This window comes from Bos indicus x Bos taurus, chromosome 19 (genome assembly GCF_003369695.1).
Source record: "Bos indicus x Bos taurus breed Angus x Brahman F1 hybrid chromosome 19, Bos_hybrid_MaternalHap_v2.0, whole genome shotgun sequence".
In the NCBI taxonomy this organism is placed as follows: Eukaryota; Metazoa; Chordata; class Mammalia; order Artiodactyla; family Bovidae; genus Bos; species Bos indicus x Bos taurus.
This window is the reverse complement of record NC_040094.1, coordinates 22,307,320-22,326,888: the sequence shown is the minus strand read 5'-3', so window position 1 is coordinate 22,326,888 and position 19,569 is coordinate 22,307,320. Positions and strand designations below refer to the sequence as shown.

At 35.3% G+C, this 19,569-nt stretch overlaps 1 protein-coding gene across 3 annotated transcripts in view; it reads right to left on the bottom strand.

The window, feature by feature from the left end:
• Positions 1-1,161: 1,161 nt before the first annotated feature.
• The window catches only part of NSRP1 (nuclear speckle splicing regulatory protein 1), a 45,883-nt gene continuing 27,475 nt past the window's right edge, over positions 1,162-19,569 (bottom strand). For all 3 annotated transcript variants that reach the window (XM_027518280.1, XM_027518283.1, XM_027518282.1), the window contains 5 exons: positions 8,851-8,907; positions 6,816-6,944; positions 5,640-5,847; positions 4,693-4,801; positions 1,162-2,913 (listed from right to left, as the gene is read on the bottom strand). In XM_027518280.1, the coding sequence (XP_027374081.1) occupies positions 1,854-2,913; positions 4,693-4,801; positions 5,640-5,847; positions 6,816-6,944; positions 8,851-8,907 (1,563 nt within the window). In that variant the 3' untranslated portion in view covers positions 1,162-1,853. The remainder of the gene's footprint in view (positions 2,914-4,692; positions 4,802-5,639; positions 5,848-6,815; positions 6,945-8,850; positions 8,908-19,569) is intronic.

Sequence of the window (19,569 nt, the reverse complement as noted above, 5' to 3'; positions counted from 1 at the left end):
CTGCAGCCACTACGAAAAACAGCATAGAGGTTCCTCAGAAAACTAAAAACAGAATTACCATATGGTCCAGCAATCTCACTCCTGAGCATGTATCTGGACAAAACTACAACCCAAAACGATACATGCACTCCTATGTTCATAGCAACAATATTCACAATAGCCAGAGACAATATCCAAGACGTGGATACAACCTAAATGTCCATTGACAGATGAATGGATAAAGAAGATGTGGTACCTATACACAATGGAATACTACTCAACCATGAAAAAGAACGCCATTTGCGACAACATGGGAAACACAAATACCGTATGATACACCTACATGTGGAATCTAAAATACAGCACAAATGAACCCATCTACAAAACAGAAACAGGCTCACAGACATAGAGAACAGATTCTGGTTTCCGAGGGGTGGGGGGAAGGCAAAGGAATAGACTGAGAGTTTGGGTTAGTAGATGCAAATTTTTACACTTAGAATGGATAAACAGCAAGGTCCTATTGTACAGCACAGGGAACTACAACCAATCTTCTGGGATAAATCATAATGGAAAAGAATACAAAAAAGAATGTATATACAACTGAGTCACTTTGCTGTATAGCAAAAATTAACACCTTAAAAATCAATTAAAGAAATATTTTAAAAAAAAATCATCATCCACAGAAGGCAAAACAAACAGTACTGGAACAAGAGTAAACAAGTGGAGGGAGAAGGAAAATTAAGATAGTGAATCACAGAACAGTTGTTTACCAACTCATACAATTTAAGTCCATTATTTTAGACCTCAACTATTTAAAAGAACACGTACCTAGCCATACATATAATGAATCCCTTATTTACACTGATCCAAATAACTCATTATCATTATTTAACCAAGAACTGCTACCCTGTGCTCTAGTATGACAACTCTAACAAAGGAATTCAATTCTTCACCAAAGCTGAAGACTTTTAGCCTGTCATTCATGGGCTTCCATGATCTCACCTGAAATTTTCCATTTACACTGTACTACACCCCTCTGTGTACACTCAGTCTATGCTTTTGCAGTATTTGTCACTGTCACTGATAAGACTTAGTATAGAACCTCTATATATGGAACTGTAATAAACTACTGTATTTTTAAGAGTGTATTAAACAAGACATGTTCATAAATAGGCTACCCAGTTCTTTAGCTAATTTTTTTTATTTAAGGTATCTCCATCTTTTCACCCTTAGCTAAAACTCATTTATATACATAACTAATTTAATATCTTGCTAAGGTTTCACAAAAGAGGAATGACGGCATGACACGAGTGACATTTTAAATGTGACAGTTTTAAATAAGCATCAATTAAATGGTACAAATGTATCACAATTTTTATAAAAGAGAGGTATGTTGTGAGCTAAAAAGCTTAGACAAGATCTGTGATTTATATTTTATACTTTAATACAAATTTTAGGACATAAAATGATATTCTCCATTCAAATCCACATTATTATTATCTGAAACACAATATTTATAAAATAAACAGCTCCTGCAACAAAATCAACAATAGAAGAGTTGTTTAAATTATTTTTTAATGGTCATAGTAGAGCCAATTTTCCTCATATTACCTATGAGGATTTAGCAGTCTCTTTAGGTTACTTGAATATAACCAAGAATGTCATACTGATAAGTAAATATTACATATTAACTTAGTTAAACATTCAAGATAAAAGGACTGACTTCTGACTTAACCTAAACCCAAAATGAATTTTGAAAATATATTTTAAAATACCCTCCCAACCACTCAACACACTTCTTTATGTGTTCACACAGCATGTTTCAGGAGCTGTAATTTTCTGTGCTTCCATAGGTCTTTCTACTGGGGCAGCCATCAATCATCTTCTTTCTCAATATATGTCTTTGCATTAATCCTTGCCATTTGCCGGGCCAAGTATCTGTCTCTTGCTGACGTTACAGTTTCTTCATTGCTCCGCTTTGCAAACTTGTTCACAGTCTCGTGCAGCCTCTCCTGTTCTTTGCCTGTCTCTTGGCATTCCTCTGTGATTCTGTGTTTTGCTCCCAATGATGCTTCAGAACTAGAGGGTTTCTCTGGGTTTCTTTCTTTGTCCTTTTCCATGTCTCTCATTTTACTGGCTCTTTCCTGGTTAACAAACCTATCCTTTGCCCTAGAATTTGGGCTGCTTTCCTTTCTGTCTCGATTTCTTTCTGAAGATTCAACACTGACTTCTCGTTTTTCTCTATCTCTGTATTTATCACTATTTTCATGTCTTTCTTTTCTTGCTTTCACATGCTCTTCCTTTTCTTTGCTTTTCTCTTCCTTCTCGCATCCTTTCTCATTGTGTCGGTCATAATTACTTCGTTGTCTGTGTCTTTCCTGTTCTCTGGAGGGATATTTCTCCCTGTCTTTCTCCCTTTTCCATTCTCTGTCATTCCTTTCTCTCTCGTCTCTTCCCCTCAGTCTCTCTTCTTCATGCCTCTTCCAGTGGGAATCTCTGTGACTGGACTCTCTGTGCCTATGGGAATCCCTTTTTTCTTTTCGAGAATCACGGTCAGTGTGGTAGCTGTCCTGCTCCCTGGCTGGTCTCTCTTGGTGTTCATCTTCCCTTTTCTCATGGCCTCTTGACCTGGAACTTTTTGTGTGGCATTGGGTGCCATGTTCTCTTTCCTCACTAGATGACGGTGAGCGGGCAGGATTCCTGTGATGCTTGGAGTGACTGCTTAGGGTCTCTGTGCCCTTTTCCCTTCTGCAGTTCCCTTTATCCCCCTCCATTTCATCATTCTCACTGCTCTTAGCATCAAAGTCACTGTCTGCATCTGGGTTTTCCTCTACTTTCACACCAGTTTGGCGAATGCAGTTCTCAGGAGGTATTCTGCTCTCTGAACTTACTTCATCAGAATATCCTTTTGATTTCTCTTCTTTTATCTCAGACCTTAAGAAAAATAATGTAACACAAAATGCCACATTATTAATAATAGTAAGTAAGTTCTATAAATAAATTCATGGAATTTTTATCAGTACTTAAGTCAATACACTTACAACTGTATATACTTTCTGATTATCCCAAATTCAAAAAGGTGCTGATGTCGATTTACCTGGTAAACATCTATCATTAGTATATTCTAATCATTCAGATTATTTTCAATACTGGTAGAAATGAAAAAGTAAAAATCAGCCCTTCTGTATAGACCACTAGAACCTTCAGGTAGGGGTCTGTGGAAAGTTTTCTAGAACCTTCAGGTAGGGGTCTGTGGAAGGTCTTCCTTTTTGCCAAACAGACAACAAATAATTAGGAAAAGGCATATTCTGGAATAAGTACTAGTTTTCAACAAGAAGTTCAAGTTGTGGCTCTTTGATGAATTTTTATTTTTATTTCTTTCTAAAAAATACTTAAAATAGTCCTGGAAAAAGATGAAGATAAATTTTTTTCACCACAAAATGGTGACAAAATCTAATTCTAAATATCACTAAATAATCCTTCTCACGATTGAAAAGGCATCAGCCTCCTGCTATACACCTCAGCATCTATTATAACAAAATGGAAACACGTGAATCCATCCAGCTATTATGATCAGTTACATTAACACGGTTTACAACACCTGCATTTTCCCAGCTGATCAGCATGGTTGATTTATTTACATTACTCACACATTCATTCTCAGTTATCACTTATTCATTACACAAACAAAGCAACAACTATGGTTCTCAAGGAACTGCTTTCCTTAGATACAAATTTAGAACAAATTTTACCTTCAAATATATTTATGTATATATATATTTATAGCATGATAATTTCACTATTCCTATATCTTATGGGCTTCCCAGGTGGCATTAGTGGTAAACAACGCACCTGCCAATGCAGGAGATATAAGAGATGCAGGTTCAACCCCTGGGTCAGGAAGATCCCCTGGAGAAGGGAATGGCAACCCATTCCAGTATTCTTGCCTGCAGAATCCCACTGCCAGGCTCACAGGACAGAGGAGCCTAATAGGCTACAGTCCAAGGGGTCGCAAAGAGTCAGACTTGACTGAAGCGACTTAGTATGTATAATATCTTATAATTTTATTCAAAATTCCTCCAACCCTTACTTTCTAGACCAGTACTAATAGGAATGCCAACAGAAATGAGGAATTCCCTGGTAGTCCAGTGGTTATGACTCAGTGCTTTCATTGCTGAGATCCAGGTTCCAACCCTGGTGGGGAATTAAGATTCCACCAGCTGCATAGCATAGCCAGAAAAAAAAAGTCTACAGAAATGGTAATGTCCATATCTGTGCTGTCTAATATTGTAGCCAGTAGCCAAATGTGCGAATGGAGTACTTGAAATGTGACTGATGTGACCAAAATTTTAGATTTAATTTAAAGAGCCACATGAAACTAGTGGCTACATAGCAGATAATGCATTTCTAAGCCCCTGATTATGTGAATCTTTATGTTTTACAGAGGCTAGGTCCTATTTATGAAAAGATACGTTTTTCTTTTTATGTACTATATGAACATGCAGAATTACTAAAATAAAAATATCTTGAGCTAAAGGTTTAATTAAAAAGCTGTAAATCTCTAGTTTTTCATTCAATTAGGTCAGGTTTGGCTGACAACAAAATATGCAATACTACAGTCCTCTACTTCCAGGGAGTTTAAATGATCGTAGGATCACATCAGAACTCAAGGGCAGTATCTTTCTTCTAAATACTCCATATGCCACATCTCACCTGGCTTCACGAAAGCTGCATGTAGGTACTTCCTCTTCACCAACTGCTTGATTTAATAGGTGCCTATAAAATCCACTGAGATCTCTCTGCTTGGTTACATCCAAACGTGCTAAGAGAATGAAAGCAAAAGTGAGATAAATATATTCAACAAGGCAAAACGTAGTTCAGTTTTACAGGCACAGAGTATATAACATAGTGTATAAACTGGTCTCTAGATCTATATAGTCTAAGGCCAAATTTGGCCTGTGCCTTTTTCATCAATAGATTTTTACTGGAATGTAGCCCTGTTTATTTACTATCTCGTCCTGAGTGGTGCTCTAAATGAACACACCCAAGTCTTACACATGTGGTTTTCATCCATTTAAAGTTGGTGAGCACTCGACAAATAAGCTGTTTATAATTACTTATTTTACTTTGATCATGAGAAATGACCATGAGTAGAAAGCACTGCAGTAAAGCATTAAGATACTTTTTGGCCTCTGCACATCTTTGTTCTTTCTTGAATTAATGTTATTCTTTTTGTAAATGCCTAGTTAATGCTCCTTGGGTGATGTTAGTTTTCTCATCTCAGGAAAATATAACTAGGATTTAAATCTCAGTTTATATTCCCTTTGACAAATGCTGTGCTGTTACACCTTGTAATAGATGTTTTCACATTTGAAATCATTTTCTAAGGCAATGACTTGTGATGATTATAGTTTTAAGCAACAAAATAAGATATAATTAGAAAGTTGAATAGATATAACAGTTACTAAGAGTGCAACTGTGTTTTTACCTAAAATCTTCTATTTTATACTATATAACATCATATACTTTGTACCCTGTGTTCACATACATAAATTATGACAACATTGTAATCTAAAAGTTCAGTGACCGAGCAAATGGCTACCACAGGGCAGGATTCTCCTATTTCTATCTCCTTCTACCCTTCTCCTCTTTCATTTCACCTTCAAGTGCAGCAGCTCTTCTTTCTCTTTCTTCCTCTTCAGCTCTCTCTTGCAGTTTTTTCTTATAAGCAGATGTTACAAATGCCTCTTTATCATCAAATTCTCCCTTTTCCATTTCTCGTTCTCTCTGTATTTTCTTTTCCATTCTTTTTTCTTGTTCCTTTTTTCTAATTTCAACTGCTTTCAGTAAGTTGTGAATGTACTTGGGCTAGGGGATAAAATAAGATTATTTAGGAGAGAGTCAAAGATAATGAATTGTTAATATTATATTGTTATCACGAATTCATTAAGATAGAAAGTCAAACAAATAGGATCAACTTCTCAAAATTCAATATAAATTTACTAGCAAGACTGAAAATAAAATTCGTTTCAACAGAAATTTAAGTATAGACAGAATTATTCAAAACACCATTTTCTTTTTAAATCTCAAACTAAACAGGTAATTTTCCCACTGTTTTTCTCACCCTTTTTATAAAATGGTATTTTTTACTTCTTCAGACATGTGAACAGGAAACCTTTCCAACTACTTTTTTCACATTAGTTGAAATACAATTATTTAAAATAGTAGCTTTAATATAATTTTACACCACTACTTTATTTTAGATACTGTAAGATGTAAAGATCCTTAAAAACAAGTCTATGCTTTGTTAAAGAGTGATAGAAAATTTGAAATTATCTCATTCAATCTCCACACCTTTACATTTCCGTCAAACTAAAAATTTGATTGTGATACACGTGGATGATTCAGTTAACAGCTAGGAAGCAATAAAAAATTATAAAACACAAATAAACATAAACAGGAGGAGAAGTACAAAGACTTGCCTAAGAAAAACTTTCAAAAAATAATTTGAAAAGTTTTTAAAGCAAAAAACAAAATTTATAAAATTGTTAGATAATTCTCTTGCTCCTTGTTGCTGCTGCTACTGCTAAGTCACTTCAGTTGTGTCTGACTCTGTGCGACCCCATAGACGGCAGCCCACCAGGCTCCCCCGTCCCTGGTTAGGATACTTTATATATAGCTTCCTAGATTCTAACAAATCCACACTATCTGGAATGAGGGGCTCTTTACATTTTATATACCTAAAATTTTTTGTCAGATCATTCTCGTGGTGAAATAAGAGTAAGATACAAAACACAGGTCAAAGTCAAAGAAAGTTTGTATTTTCAGCTACAAACCTTTCGGTCTTTTCCCAAAAGCAATTTGGGGTTACTTTCTTCCTTCTTTTTCTGCATTTCATCATAAATACTGTCGTATTCATATACAGTAGAATCTTCTGCAAGAGCCTTCTGAATTTCAAGTTTGGTCTTTAAAAAAAAAAAATTGAACATATTTCAAAAATATAAGCCAACTAATAGATACCAGAAAAAGCCTTAAGTAGTTTTTTGGGGATAGGATCATAAATCAGAAATATGTCATAAAAATTGTTATCAACCACATTTTCAACTTAAAACCCTTAGAACAGAGCCTTATAGAGAGTAAGTGTTAATTAAACATTGTGCTGTGCTTAGTCGCTCAGTCATATCTGACTCTTTGCGACCCCGTGGACTACAGACCCCCAGGCTCCTCTGTCCATGGGATTCTCCAGGCAAGAATACCAGAGTGGGTTGCCATGCCCTCCTCCAGGATATTAAACATTATTTATTACTATCTATTCCCTTAAAGATAAATAGTTGTGTGTTTAGTTCCTCAGTTGTGTCCGACTCTTTGCGAGCCCATGGACTGTAGCCAGGCTCCTCTGTCCAGAGGTTTTCCAAGCAAGAATACTGGAGTGGATTGCCATTTCCTCCTCTAAGGGGTCTTCCTGACCCAGGGATTGAACCCGAGTCTCCTGTGTCTCCTGCATTGCAGGCAGATTCTTTACCCAATGAGCCATCAGGGAAGCCCCAAAATAGTTATCCACATCAAAAAGTCAAAAGGACTAGGGTATGACTTAGGAACATCAAACCTTAATTTTGAGATGCCTATATTACATATTAAACTTTCATATCATTTTTAATTTTGTTACCAAATAAAATGTTCAGGTTTCAAATGGTAGGAAATACTTTTCTTTTGTAATTGAAAAATGCTTTATTTTTAGAGATGTCACCTCTAGAATTTAAGTAATATATTCACTAAAGAAATTACTTTGCAATACAAGTAGTTTAAAGAATTTTTTGTCTGATATAGTTTTCATTAAAAATATTTTAATAATTATAAGGAACTTTTTATTTATTTTCACTGAAGTGTAACTGACATAGACTATGATTTGACATTTGTGAAATGACCAGTAAGTCTAGTTACCATCCATCAGCATACAAAGCTACCAGAAAAAAAAAAACTTCCTCAAGTGCCAAAAACTTTTAAGATTTACTTTCTTAACAATTTCCAAATTTGCATACAATGTCTATAGTCACTACAGACTATAGTCACTATGCTGTATATTACATCACCATGATTTTTTAAAAAAATAACTTGAATTTTGTACCTCTTGATCCCCTTCATCCATTTCACCAAGCTCCCCAATACACTTCCCCTCTGGCAACTACCAATCTCTTCTCTATGAGTTTTGTTTTGTTCAAATATTTTGTTTTTTAAATTCCAAGTATAAGTGAAATCATGAGATATTTGTCTTTCTTGGATTTATTTCATTTAGCATGACAGTCCATCCATGTTATTGCAAATGGCAATATTTCATTTTTCATGGCTGAGTAGTATTCGTGCGTGTGTGTGTATACACTCCACATCTTCATTATCCATTCACCCATCAATGGACATTTAGGTAATTTCCATATTCTGGCCATTACAAATAATGCTGTAATGAACACAGGGGTGCACGTATTTTTTTCAAATTAGTATTTTCACTTTCTTTGGATACATACACAGAAGTGGAATTGCTGCATCCTGGCAGCTCACACTAGCAGGAATTATTAAACCATGCAACCCACTGTCAGAATGTCAACTGAAAGCAGAAATGGGTTTAATCTAGAATACAGAAATAAGGAACTAATTCTTCAGTGTGTTTTTCTCCCTTAAAACTTACACAATAAACCTGAAATCTATGCAAATCAAGAAACATCTTACACATTTTCAAAAAAACAAGTGTCAAGATAAAATTATTTAATACACACCTACTGTGTAGTCTCAGTTGCACAGATCCCAAAACTGATTCTTTAAATGTGAGCTGAAATAATTACTTCACCAAATACATTTAATTCACCCTTTCCACCTTACCTGTTTCATTGCTTGCTTCTTGGCAGCTTCCCTCTGAAGGCTTTCACTCACAGAGGTCTATAAAACAGGAAAATGATGTCATTGTTTAAACCAATTTAAAAGTTCTTTTCCAGTATCCTGGCAACTAGTCCCTTACTTATGGTTAAAAATATAGTATTATGAATTAACATTTTCAAGGTCGTTTCCCTTAGGAGACAAATGAATTTTTAATTTAAGTCATCAGGATATAAGAGAAAATAAATTAGTATGGGACAAGATGAGGTAACGTGGATTTTCAGTCCCAGCTTCAACACTGTAATTCAACTTCTATGGATTTCAATTTGCTTTGTGTGCATATATCAATGTGTATGTGCTGAGTCGGGGAGTCTTGGTGCCTTCCAATACTAAAATGGTATAACTCCCCAAAACAAAATGCACATTATTTTAATATTCAACACTGAATATAGTATATCACACTCCTAGTACACGCTGACAGATTAGGGACTGCCAGAACTACTTGCCGTTATAATCATTCAATAAATATGTACCAAAAAGCCTACCATGACACTGTTCGAATTTCTGAAGATAGCAGAAAAACAAGTCTCTATGCTTGAGAGATAAATGGTCTGAAAGGAAAAAAACTAAAGAGATAATTATAAATATGATAAGCAATATAATAAAAGGATTAAAAAAGGGGGCTGTGAGACTAAATGTCTGAGGAATCAAGACTTCCCAAAAGAGATATGACATTAGATCTCAATCAGAAGGAATTTCAGAGAAGGCAAGCAGATCAGAGAGTAGTAACCACAGGGCAAAAGTAAAGACTTGCAGCTAAGAAAAGAAACAGAATACTTGGGAAAAACTGTTTGCCTTAAAGTTTAAGGCTTTGTAAATATCCTAACCAATACAGAAATATAACACAGTAAAGCGGTGCATTTTATGTTGTGCAAATTATATCTTGAAAAAACACTACTCATGAATTTATTTTTAACTGAAAATATAATTCTTAGCTCTAGAACTACAGTTCTCCAGCCTATTGACATTTGCTGTTTTCAGCTGTAGAGTATCAATTGGTGCATGCGTGTTTTCCATGGCAACAAACAAACAAAATAAATGAACTTATTTCTAGTTTCTATGACCATGCAGATGGGGAAAACTAATACACAAAAGCCAGACAGTAATAACAGAACACTTAATAAAATAGGTGTATAGGCAGAGACCAAGTTTATTTTAGGTGACAGTAAACTGACTCCAACTAGAGGAAAAGGTATTGTTAACAAAAATATTAATAGTAACTAAAATCTATACTGAAAGTGAAAGCCACTCTTTGTAAGCCCATAGACTGCAGCCCACCAGACTCCTCTGTCCATGGAATTCTCCAGGCAAGAATACCAGAGTGGACTGTCATTCCCTTCTCTGGGGGATCTTCCCGACCCAGGGGTTGAACCTGGGTCTCCTGCACTGCAGGCAGATTCTTCACCATCTGAGCCACCAGGGAAGCCCTAACATCTATAGAGTCAAGTGCTAGTATGCTAAGTATATTACTTGTGTATTACAAGTATTACTCATTTAAATCAAATGTCCCTGTTATGTGATATGACACATTTTTCACTCATTAGAATTATAAACATGAAAATATTAAATATTCTAGTAAGCATATCTCATGAAATTCTTTACAATGCATTTTGTTTGTTGTTTTTCACAGCTTGCAGGACCTTCATTGCCAAACCAGAGACAGAGCCTAGGCCTGGCTGTGAAAGTGCCAAGTCTTAACCATTGGACCAATGTCTCAGTCTAATTAGTGTATACTAAATTTATTTTTCTTAATCATAGAGTCAACCGTGTCCTCAGGATTGACTAGAAGAGTAAATCCCCAGATGCTGGACTTTTGCAATTATTTTTATTATGCTTTCCTCTCTCCCTTCCAGCCACCATTCACCTGCAATTACTTTCAAACTGGTTGCTTCAACCTGAACTACTAAACTTGAAAAAAAAAAACCAAAAAAAAAACACAAGACTATTACTTTTTAGATGTTTATATAATTTAGAATAAGCAGAAGGGAAAGGCCTCTCCAATCTAAAAAGGTACATACATTTTGAAACATCTCAAGAGACTTTGTTTCCATGTTTATAGCTGTTTGGAATGATGAAATCTGACCTTTGAAAAAATCAGTTGTTATTATTTACAGGAGTGATAACATACGGAGAGAGTGATTTTACATATCCTATCCACCAACTTGTACCCCAGATTCCAAGAGCATCAGTGGATAAAGAAGTAACTGAAACTAAGCTGAAAAACTCAGGGAAGACTATCTTCTTTGGAAATTCATCTGTTTTCTAGCTAAAAGAACTTAAAATGATTATTAATGGTGATGGCTAAAATGCCAACAACTTGTTTAAACACAGATAACTTAAAAAACTGAAAATAGCAGCAATAAAACTTTTGTTTCAGTAATAGTGATTCTATATAAAAATTAGTGCATGTATTAAATAACATTTTAAAATCTTCTACATAACAAACATAAACTCTGGTTCAGATTCATATTAGAGATGGTAAAATTAAATGCAGGATCAATAAGACTTTATATTTTAAAGGTCAAGTCTTTCTAGGTTTTAAGAGATATTCTTAAATTATAATACTAATACAAATGTTAAGACAAATTTAGTCTGGTTTCCATGAAAAAGAAGGACCTGCAACAGAAGATAAAAACGAAAAAGGTTTTCTTGCATAAGTCAGGGAAGGTTTCATCTTACTGAATTCAGCAAAAAAAGAAACTGATTTCATACATATGCCCTATGAATAAAATAAAACTAAGATATATAATAACTGCCAACATGTCAGTCTCTAAATTTAAGAGTTCCTAAAGGAGGAAGGGCGGAATAATGGTCACAAATGTAAGCTCAGGAATCTGACTTTCAAACTGTTCTCTCTTACTAGCTGTGTTATTTCAGGTATGTTACTTATCTATAGTATCCACCTCACAAGGTGGTTTTGAGGATTAAATGAGATAATATGTAAAAACTACTTTGCAAGTATCTGGCTTAAAGAAGAGCTCAATAAACATTAGCTATCATTACTACCATTATTATTATTAATACTATGCTAATATTTAAGAATAGTGGGCAAAAGAAATGCTTATATTTAAACAAATGAAATATTTAAACAAATGAAAATTAAGTTATGTGAAAATAGTAGCTACAGGTTTTTTTCCCTTGGAGTATTACAATTAAACCAAAGTGTTAACCAAAAAAGCATGTACACTATGTTCCACTTTATCAGTGTGCTTAATAAATATAAAATTGGAATTTACATGAAGTTGTAGTATAGTATGATTCAATTTGCAATAACTGAAATAGAAAAATATAGTCTGTTGAATATTTAAAAGGTGTACCTATTTTCTCTTGTGTGTTAAGATTCCTTAAGGTTTCATATTTAGGACACCAAAACACAGGAAAATGGAGGATGCGTACATTTGAATCCTTCACAAGCCATGGCAGCTGTGGCATAGCTAGAAATGGGCATTCTAGAACTGACAGTGATTTTACTAGCAACTATAAATGAAAATACATTGCCCCAAGGCATGAGATTAGAAAGAACTCTTCTCTTTTTGAGGGAGTCCTCTGCTGTGATGCTATAGTCAAACTGGATGATGGAAGATGACAGCAAGGAACGACTGAATGAATGGACTTCTTTGCACCTTCAACAAAAGAAGATGGGTTAAGTAACTGTATACTCAACAGAAAGTTCTCTAGCCCATTAAAAATCTGCTTTCAACAATATTTAATGGTATGGGGAAACTTTAAGGCTACACCCATGTTAGTCTTTGTTCACTCCTCAAGAAGCCACCCAATAACCACCTCCTCTCATTCAATGGCTACACTGCTTCTTGTGTATTTTACCTTGACTCAAACCTTCCCACTGAGTCCTTTAGAAACCCCACATCCTCATCCTCTATGATGAATTTTTCTTTTACTTCCTTGACTAAACACTGGCTTTTCTCTAAAGACATCTTTCTTTTGAAGCTGCTCACGGCTCACACACCCCGTATTTCACAACACACCCTGTATTTCGGATTAGGAAGCTGTGTGTCCTCCTGATTCTAGTTTCATATACTGTAGGTAAAAACTCCCTGTTCCTATGAAGCTCATACTATATGACTGTGCTACACTTATTCCCCTCTTTTTTCAGTTTATGAACCCTTTATTACTTGAGCTCAGTCTTCCTTTCTACTGAGGAACATTATGCCATCTCTCTGGCATGCCCTCATCATCCCAGATAACCCATGCCACAAATACTGACATTGTTTTCCTCATCTCCAGTTATGTTTTAAAAGGTTTTTAAGTTTCCCTTTTAGTTGTATTATATCTGAGTGCAATTTATTGATGGTTTCCTCTCTACTCCAGCCACCCTCTCTCATGGTCACTCTTGTCATTATCTTCAACTGACTCAGCTCTGAAACTAGAAACTTGGGCAACCCACCTGATAACCACCACTACCCTTCTATCAAATTTCACTGAACATAAGATGTGCATTACTTCACGTTTTAACACTGCTGACATTGGATACAGCTTACGATCAGTGGCGTCATCTAATTACTGTTGAACCAGACGTATTCTTAATACCTTAGTTGATAATGCTGCCTGCATATGTAAATATTAAAAGTACCAGCGTCAAAACTTGTAGAATGAGCATCACTGAGCGTTCATGCTGTGATTCTTAAAATTATGTAATTTTGTAGTGATAATTTACTTTTGATTGCCACTTGGAGTTATTACTTCAACCACCTCCAAATACCCTCCTTAAAACCATCGGGTTTGATGCCAGAGAATGATATAGTGTGGAAATACATAATCTGAGTGAAAGAGTGAGTCCAAAAGAGACTCTAGATTTGAAAAAGCTTTAGAAATTCCTTAACCAACTAACTTCACTTATATTTTGCTTTTTATGTATGTTTAAGAATAACCTAAATTTAAAAATTTGTATGTAGTTAAGACTGAAAGAACTCTTCAATACTGTATCATGTACTAAATACACAATTAGAATTCTAAGTGACAAGAAAGACTCATATTTGATACTGTTCTTTTAGTGGCACCTGGTGGCTCAGAAGGTAAACAATCTGTCTGCAATGCAGGAGACTTGGGTTTGATTCCTGGGTCAAGAAGATCCCCTGGAGAAGGGAATGGCTGCCCACTCCAGTATTCTTGCCTGGGAAATCCCAGGACAGAGGAGTCTCTCTGGCTACAGTCCATGGAGTCGCAGAGAGTTGGGCACGACTGAGCGACTAACACTTTCACATAAAATAACAGTGCAACCTACAATGTTTTAGATTTGAAGAAATACAGTAGTTCTCTTGATCACTTATTTCCACTGTATCTTTTGATTTTATGGATTAAAATAATTTAATTTTCTATTAGAATCTTTATAGTAAATAGTCAACTATTCTTGCCAATAATCTTAACTCCTTTGCTATACTGCCTATCTTCTGCACTCATCTGACAAACCCAGTCCTGAATCAATCCAACCATGTATTGTCTATATTAGGTCTGCCGAGCACTTCTGGAAAATACAATTTCTTATTTTCTAATTGTTTGGGCCCTAATGCTACTTACCAATTCTTCTTTTTCACTAGTCAAGTCTATCTTCTTTCTCTACCAACTATATCCAGGCTCATGTCTTTTTAAACTTCTTAAGTCTTTTATCAAGGCCCTGTACACACATTATAGATTACTGCCACCTTTCAAAACTATGAAAAATTGTTATGTACAAAAAATAACATCTGTGAATTCATTATCCAGCCTAAGCAATCCCTATACATCCTTCCCTAATCTCATCTCCTACTCTTTCTACTCTGAATTTTGTTTATAGTCTCCTTAGTTTTGCTATATACTGAAGGTGCTCAGACATGCTATCTGAAAATATGCTGCTTTGACATTCTAATATTCTGAGTTAAAGACACTTGAGAAACAGCAGCGGCAAGGACACTCTGATCTTCCTTTTTTTCCCTAAAGCACAAAATAAAATTCACATGGGAAAGGTGCCTTCCCTGTACTAGGAGTTAGAAACATTCTTATCACCAGAGATGGGGGAGTTAAGGCCAGGAGAAAGCTATACAAACAATTTGTTTGCGTAACTCTTTCTTTAGTCTGCTCCAAATTTTACTTCTCCACAATTGCTCCCTTTGTTAACCTACTATATAAACACTTAGTCTGTTCACTTCTTTGGGTTTTGTTTTTTCTTGTGAAGGCTCCCATATACATGTAAAAGAATTTCCTATTCTTTCCTCCTGCTAATCTATCTTATGCCAGTCCCAGATGGAGTCTCTAGTAGGGCAGAGGAATAGTTTACCTCCTCCACAGTTTACATCTCTAAATGATGTTGCTTTATTTTACAGAATATGAACTAGCATCCACTCTGCTGATGAACGTTTGGGTTTCCCCTTTCTGCAAACAAAAAAGCTATGAACCTCATTGTGTGTGTGTCCTGATATACATGTGCAACCATCTAGGAGCAGAACTGCTACACTGTAGGATTATCTTCAATAAATATTGATAAATTATTCTCTCAAGTAGTCTGAACAATTCACACGCCCATTTACAGTATATAAATTCCTACTACTCTATCCTTGGGAACATTTTATACTACGGAACATCTTATTCTTTAGGCAATTTTATGGACATAAAATGATTTTATTTTGCATTTACCTTATCATTAACGAGGCTGAACATCTTTTCATGTATTTATTAGTCAGCTAAAGTTTCCTTTGCTGTGAAAAACCTATTTATGTCTTTTGTACATTTTTCTATTTGGGTTCTCTTGTTTTTCCTTAAGGATTTGCTGGAGTTCTTGGTATAGTCTGGACAACAATCTTTTGTTTATATGGTTGCAAACGTCTTTCCTCTATGGCTTTATCTTTTCCCTTTTGAGTGATATCTATGATGTTGGCATCTTCAAAGAGAAACATCAAAAAAAGAACTCCTACAACTCTCTCACAAAACCTAAAAACCTTAAGTGGGCCAGAACCCAGGCTCAAATCTCTCCTGTAAGTAAACAAAGATCCCTCCCCCTCTGACCCAAACAGCCACCTTAAGAATCCTGGCATCCCTTTAGAGCCAAAGTGGAATACCGTTGTTGCCTCTATCCACATTCATTCCTTAACCCCAGCATAACCTGGCCTCTATCCCTACCACTCCAGTGAAACTGTTTTCTATAAAACTTTTGCTGTTAAACCTAAACAATACTTCGGGCATTTATTTTGTCTGACCTCTCAGAAATATCTGACATAGTTGATCCTGGCCTTGCTTTAAACTCTGTCCAGGGAGTTCCCTGGTGGCCTAGTGGTTAGGATGTTGGGCTTTCATTGCCATGATCACTTCAATCCTTGGTTAGGGAGAACTGAGATTCTACAAGCCACAGAGCATGGCCAGCAACAGCAATGACCAGCCCCCCGCCCCCACCCAAGAATACAAAAGGTACATACATATTCAGGCATATATATCAAATATCACAGTATATTTAAAAGGAAATGGGAGAGGGAATGAAGAAGAAAACTGATAAAGTAAAAGAGTCTTTGCAGGCTGATAATGTGCATGTGCCTTGAAATGAGAAGTATAGCTAACAATTCTGTTTCAAAAATGAATCTTACTACATGCATAATAGTTCTTTCCTTGTCAGAGATGTCACAGTTCCCAAAAGACAAACACACATGTGCACAAGCATAGAGAGATAGAGAAGAAAATGTCATAAAGTATGCTGTTCTGAAGTAAAAAGCAAAAAGTGGGAGAAGCATAAAAGGAATGTAAATAAAAGCGTAATTTTGGACTCCTCATAAGGAAAAGAATAGTTCTTTAATATTCATATATAAAGTAGCAAGGATTAAAGGGAAAAAACAAACTCAAACATGATTCTCAATATCCTATGCTACATCAGTCAAAAAGAGTGATAGAAAAACATTTTGTAAGATTTAGTACTAATAAAAACATTATAACAACATCTCTTCCAGTTATTGTTTAATTTACCAATAAAAGGAAAACTACAATTTATTCCACTTATTTCCCAAAGGAACATTATTAACCCTGTTGGTAATAACCAGCCCATTTATAATCAACAGTTGAAGGTCTTGTAATCCTCCTCCCCACACAGGCCAAATTTTAATGAAATACACTTGGTAATGTATTTTTTTCAAAAGACAAGCAACAGTTTGGCACCTAATATATAATCATAATGACCGAGTCAGGTGTGCAGTATCCCCAATACAGACTTTATTAGAGTTCAGTTATACATACACAATCTCTTGACATTGAAGATGTAGTTCTTACAGATAAAACCCAAAGGCAGGAAATGAATCTCCTCCCAAATGCTGCTTCTTATCTTTAAAGTAGCCTCAAATTATTACTAAACTAATAAAGTAATTTTGTTTCAGAAAGTGATCTGATCTATTTTATTTTCAGTTTTTGATAAATCCAAGAATGAGATGGGGGATTATTGCTTTTTGTCTGACTACACACACTGAAACACAACAGGAAAATAAAGAAAAAACTTTTTTTTAATGGTTTTTATGGTGAAGCTAGAATAAGCAATATCAAAGTCTGTCGGTGAATGAGAAAGATGCATATGGTTTTAGAAAAACAGAAAGCTAATTCTGTTATTTAATAGCAAATGTAGAAGTAAAGCTTTTACCATTTTCGAATCAGAAATTGTCAGTTAAAAATGATGACTAAAAAGGGTGCAATGAGATTGTATAGAAATAAAGCCATGCAAAAATATAATTATGGTTATTACCGCCTTTTTTAGAAAATATTTTTCTAATATAATGATTCTGAATTAAAGGCCACAACCCAAAATGAAGATCAAGATTCCATTAAAAAGTCTCAAAAAAGTCAAGCTACCAAAGTCAACAGTCTACCACAAAGTGGGATGGAGACAGCACAAGAAACTTTCAGATGACTAGTGAGTAATGACGACAGCTATTGCACACAAAGAAGGTATTATTTTTATTGTAGCAATACAGCTACCATTTGGGCTTCCCAGGTGGTGCTAATGGTAAAGAACCCGCCTGCCAACACAAGAGACTCAAGAGACATGGGTTCAATCCCGGAATGTCGGGAAGATCCCCTGGAGCAGGGCATGGCAATCCACTCCAGTATTTTTGCCTGGAGAATCCTATGGACAGAGAAGCCTATACGGCTACAGTTCACAGTGTCGCAGAGTCAGTAACAACAGGCGACTCAGCACGCACTCACAGCTACTGTTTATGATACTTCTATTCTATGCTTGCAATGTACTAGGCACTTAAGGTACTTTTGGTCCTTAAAATAAATATTTAGATATTATAGAGATTTTTTTTTAATGTGGAACTAAAACTAAGAGATTAAACAATTTGCTCAAGATCTCAGAGCTAGGAAAGCAACCCAAAGTTTCTGGTTTAAAGTGGCAGATTAATACATGCTGCAGCCTCCTCCTCCAAACCCATAGAATGACAGTAAAGAAATCCATAATCATGCTAGAAAATAAGAAAGGATACTGTCAACGGACTGGAAACTTGAGGAAGACAGAAAACTAGAAACCAAAACTCTCCAGAGGGTGAATGCCAGAAAAGATGGGTATGGTTCCCAGGGTACTACATGTTCTGATGTAAAGGATACAAAGAGCACATGACAAAGACGAATTAATTGGTGTTTTTAAATTAGAAGCAGCAGTCCAGGTGACCCATGTTACGTTCTACCTTTTCTGGAAAAGGCATATTAAAAGATTTTTTCTGCCTTTAAGAAAAGTGAACACACGACTGCTCAAAGTTTACAACACCAAAGATAAAGAGAAAAATCCTAACAACACCTGGGAAAGAAGCTGAGCATGATGATTACTTACAAAGAATTAGACCGATACCAGGGCCCTCCACTTGGAAATAATGGAGATAAAAGGAAAGCAAAGTATTATTTTAAAGTTTGGAAGGAAAATAATTTCGAACTTGAAATTCTATATGTAGCCAAAACTATCTTTCAAGAATAACGGTAAAATAAAGACATCTGTAGATCTCCAAGGATTTAAAATTATCACCCACAGATACTCTCTAAAAGAATTACTCGAGAAAATACCACGGGAAGTACAAAGAAGTAGGATGCAGAAATCAACAATGCATGAATGGTTAAAAAAAAATCTACTAAAATCTAAGATGCAATCAACCTAGCAGAAAAGGAGAAAATAGGAGGGGAAAACTTGCTAAGGTTTTTGATTAAGAGAGAATGTGAATATTCTAATCACCATTAGAGTAATATAAGTTTAATTATTGTGCTGAAATTTTAAGGGTAAACATTACAATAACAGAATGTGAAACTCTTGGAGGTATAATGGAACAGCCACCATCGCCATAGCAACAAAACCTTAATTCAACAACCAGAAGAAAAAATAAGAAATAAGTAAGACTAATAAGAAAGCATGGTAAACAAGAAATACAAAATGACAAGAGTAAGTCCAAACATCACAATCACCTATTTAAAAGACAAGGACAAAACACTTCTATATCCAAGAGATACAAAAAAAAGTAACAAGTAAATGAATGGATGAATTCAGAAAAGCTGAAAATAAAGAGATGATGAGAGACACAGCACAAATAGGCTAAAGATAGGAAGAACAGAGCAATATTAATTTAAACAAATCTTAAGGCAAAAATGGAACAACCCAAGAAGATACTAATGAATCTTCACAAAATTAACATAGTTTCAAATGTATAAAATTTATTTAAA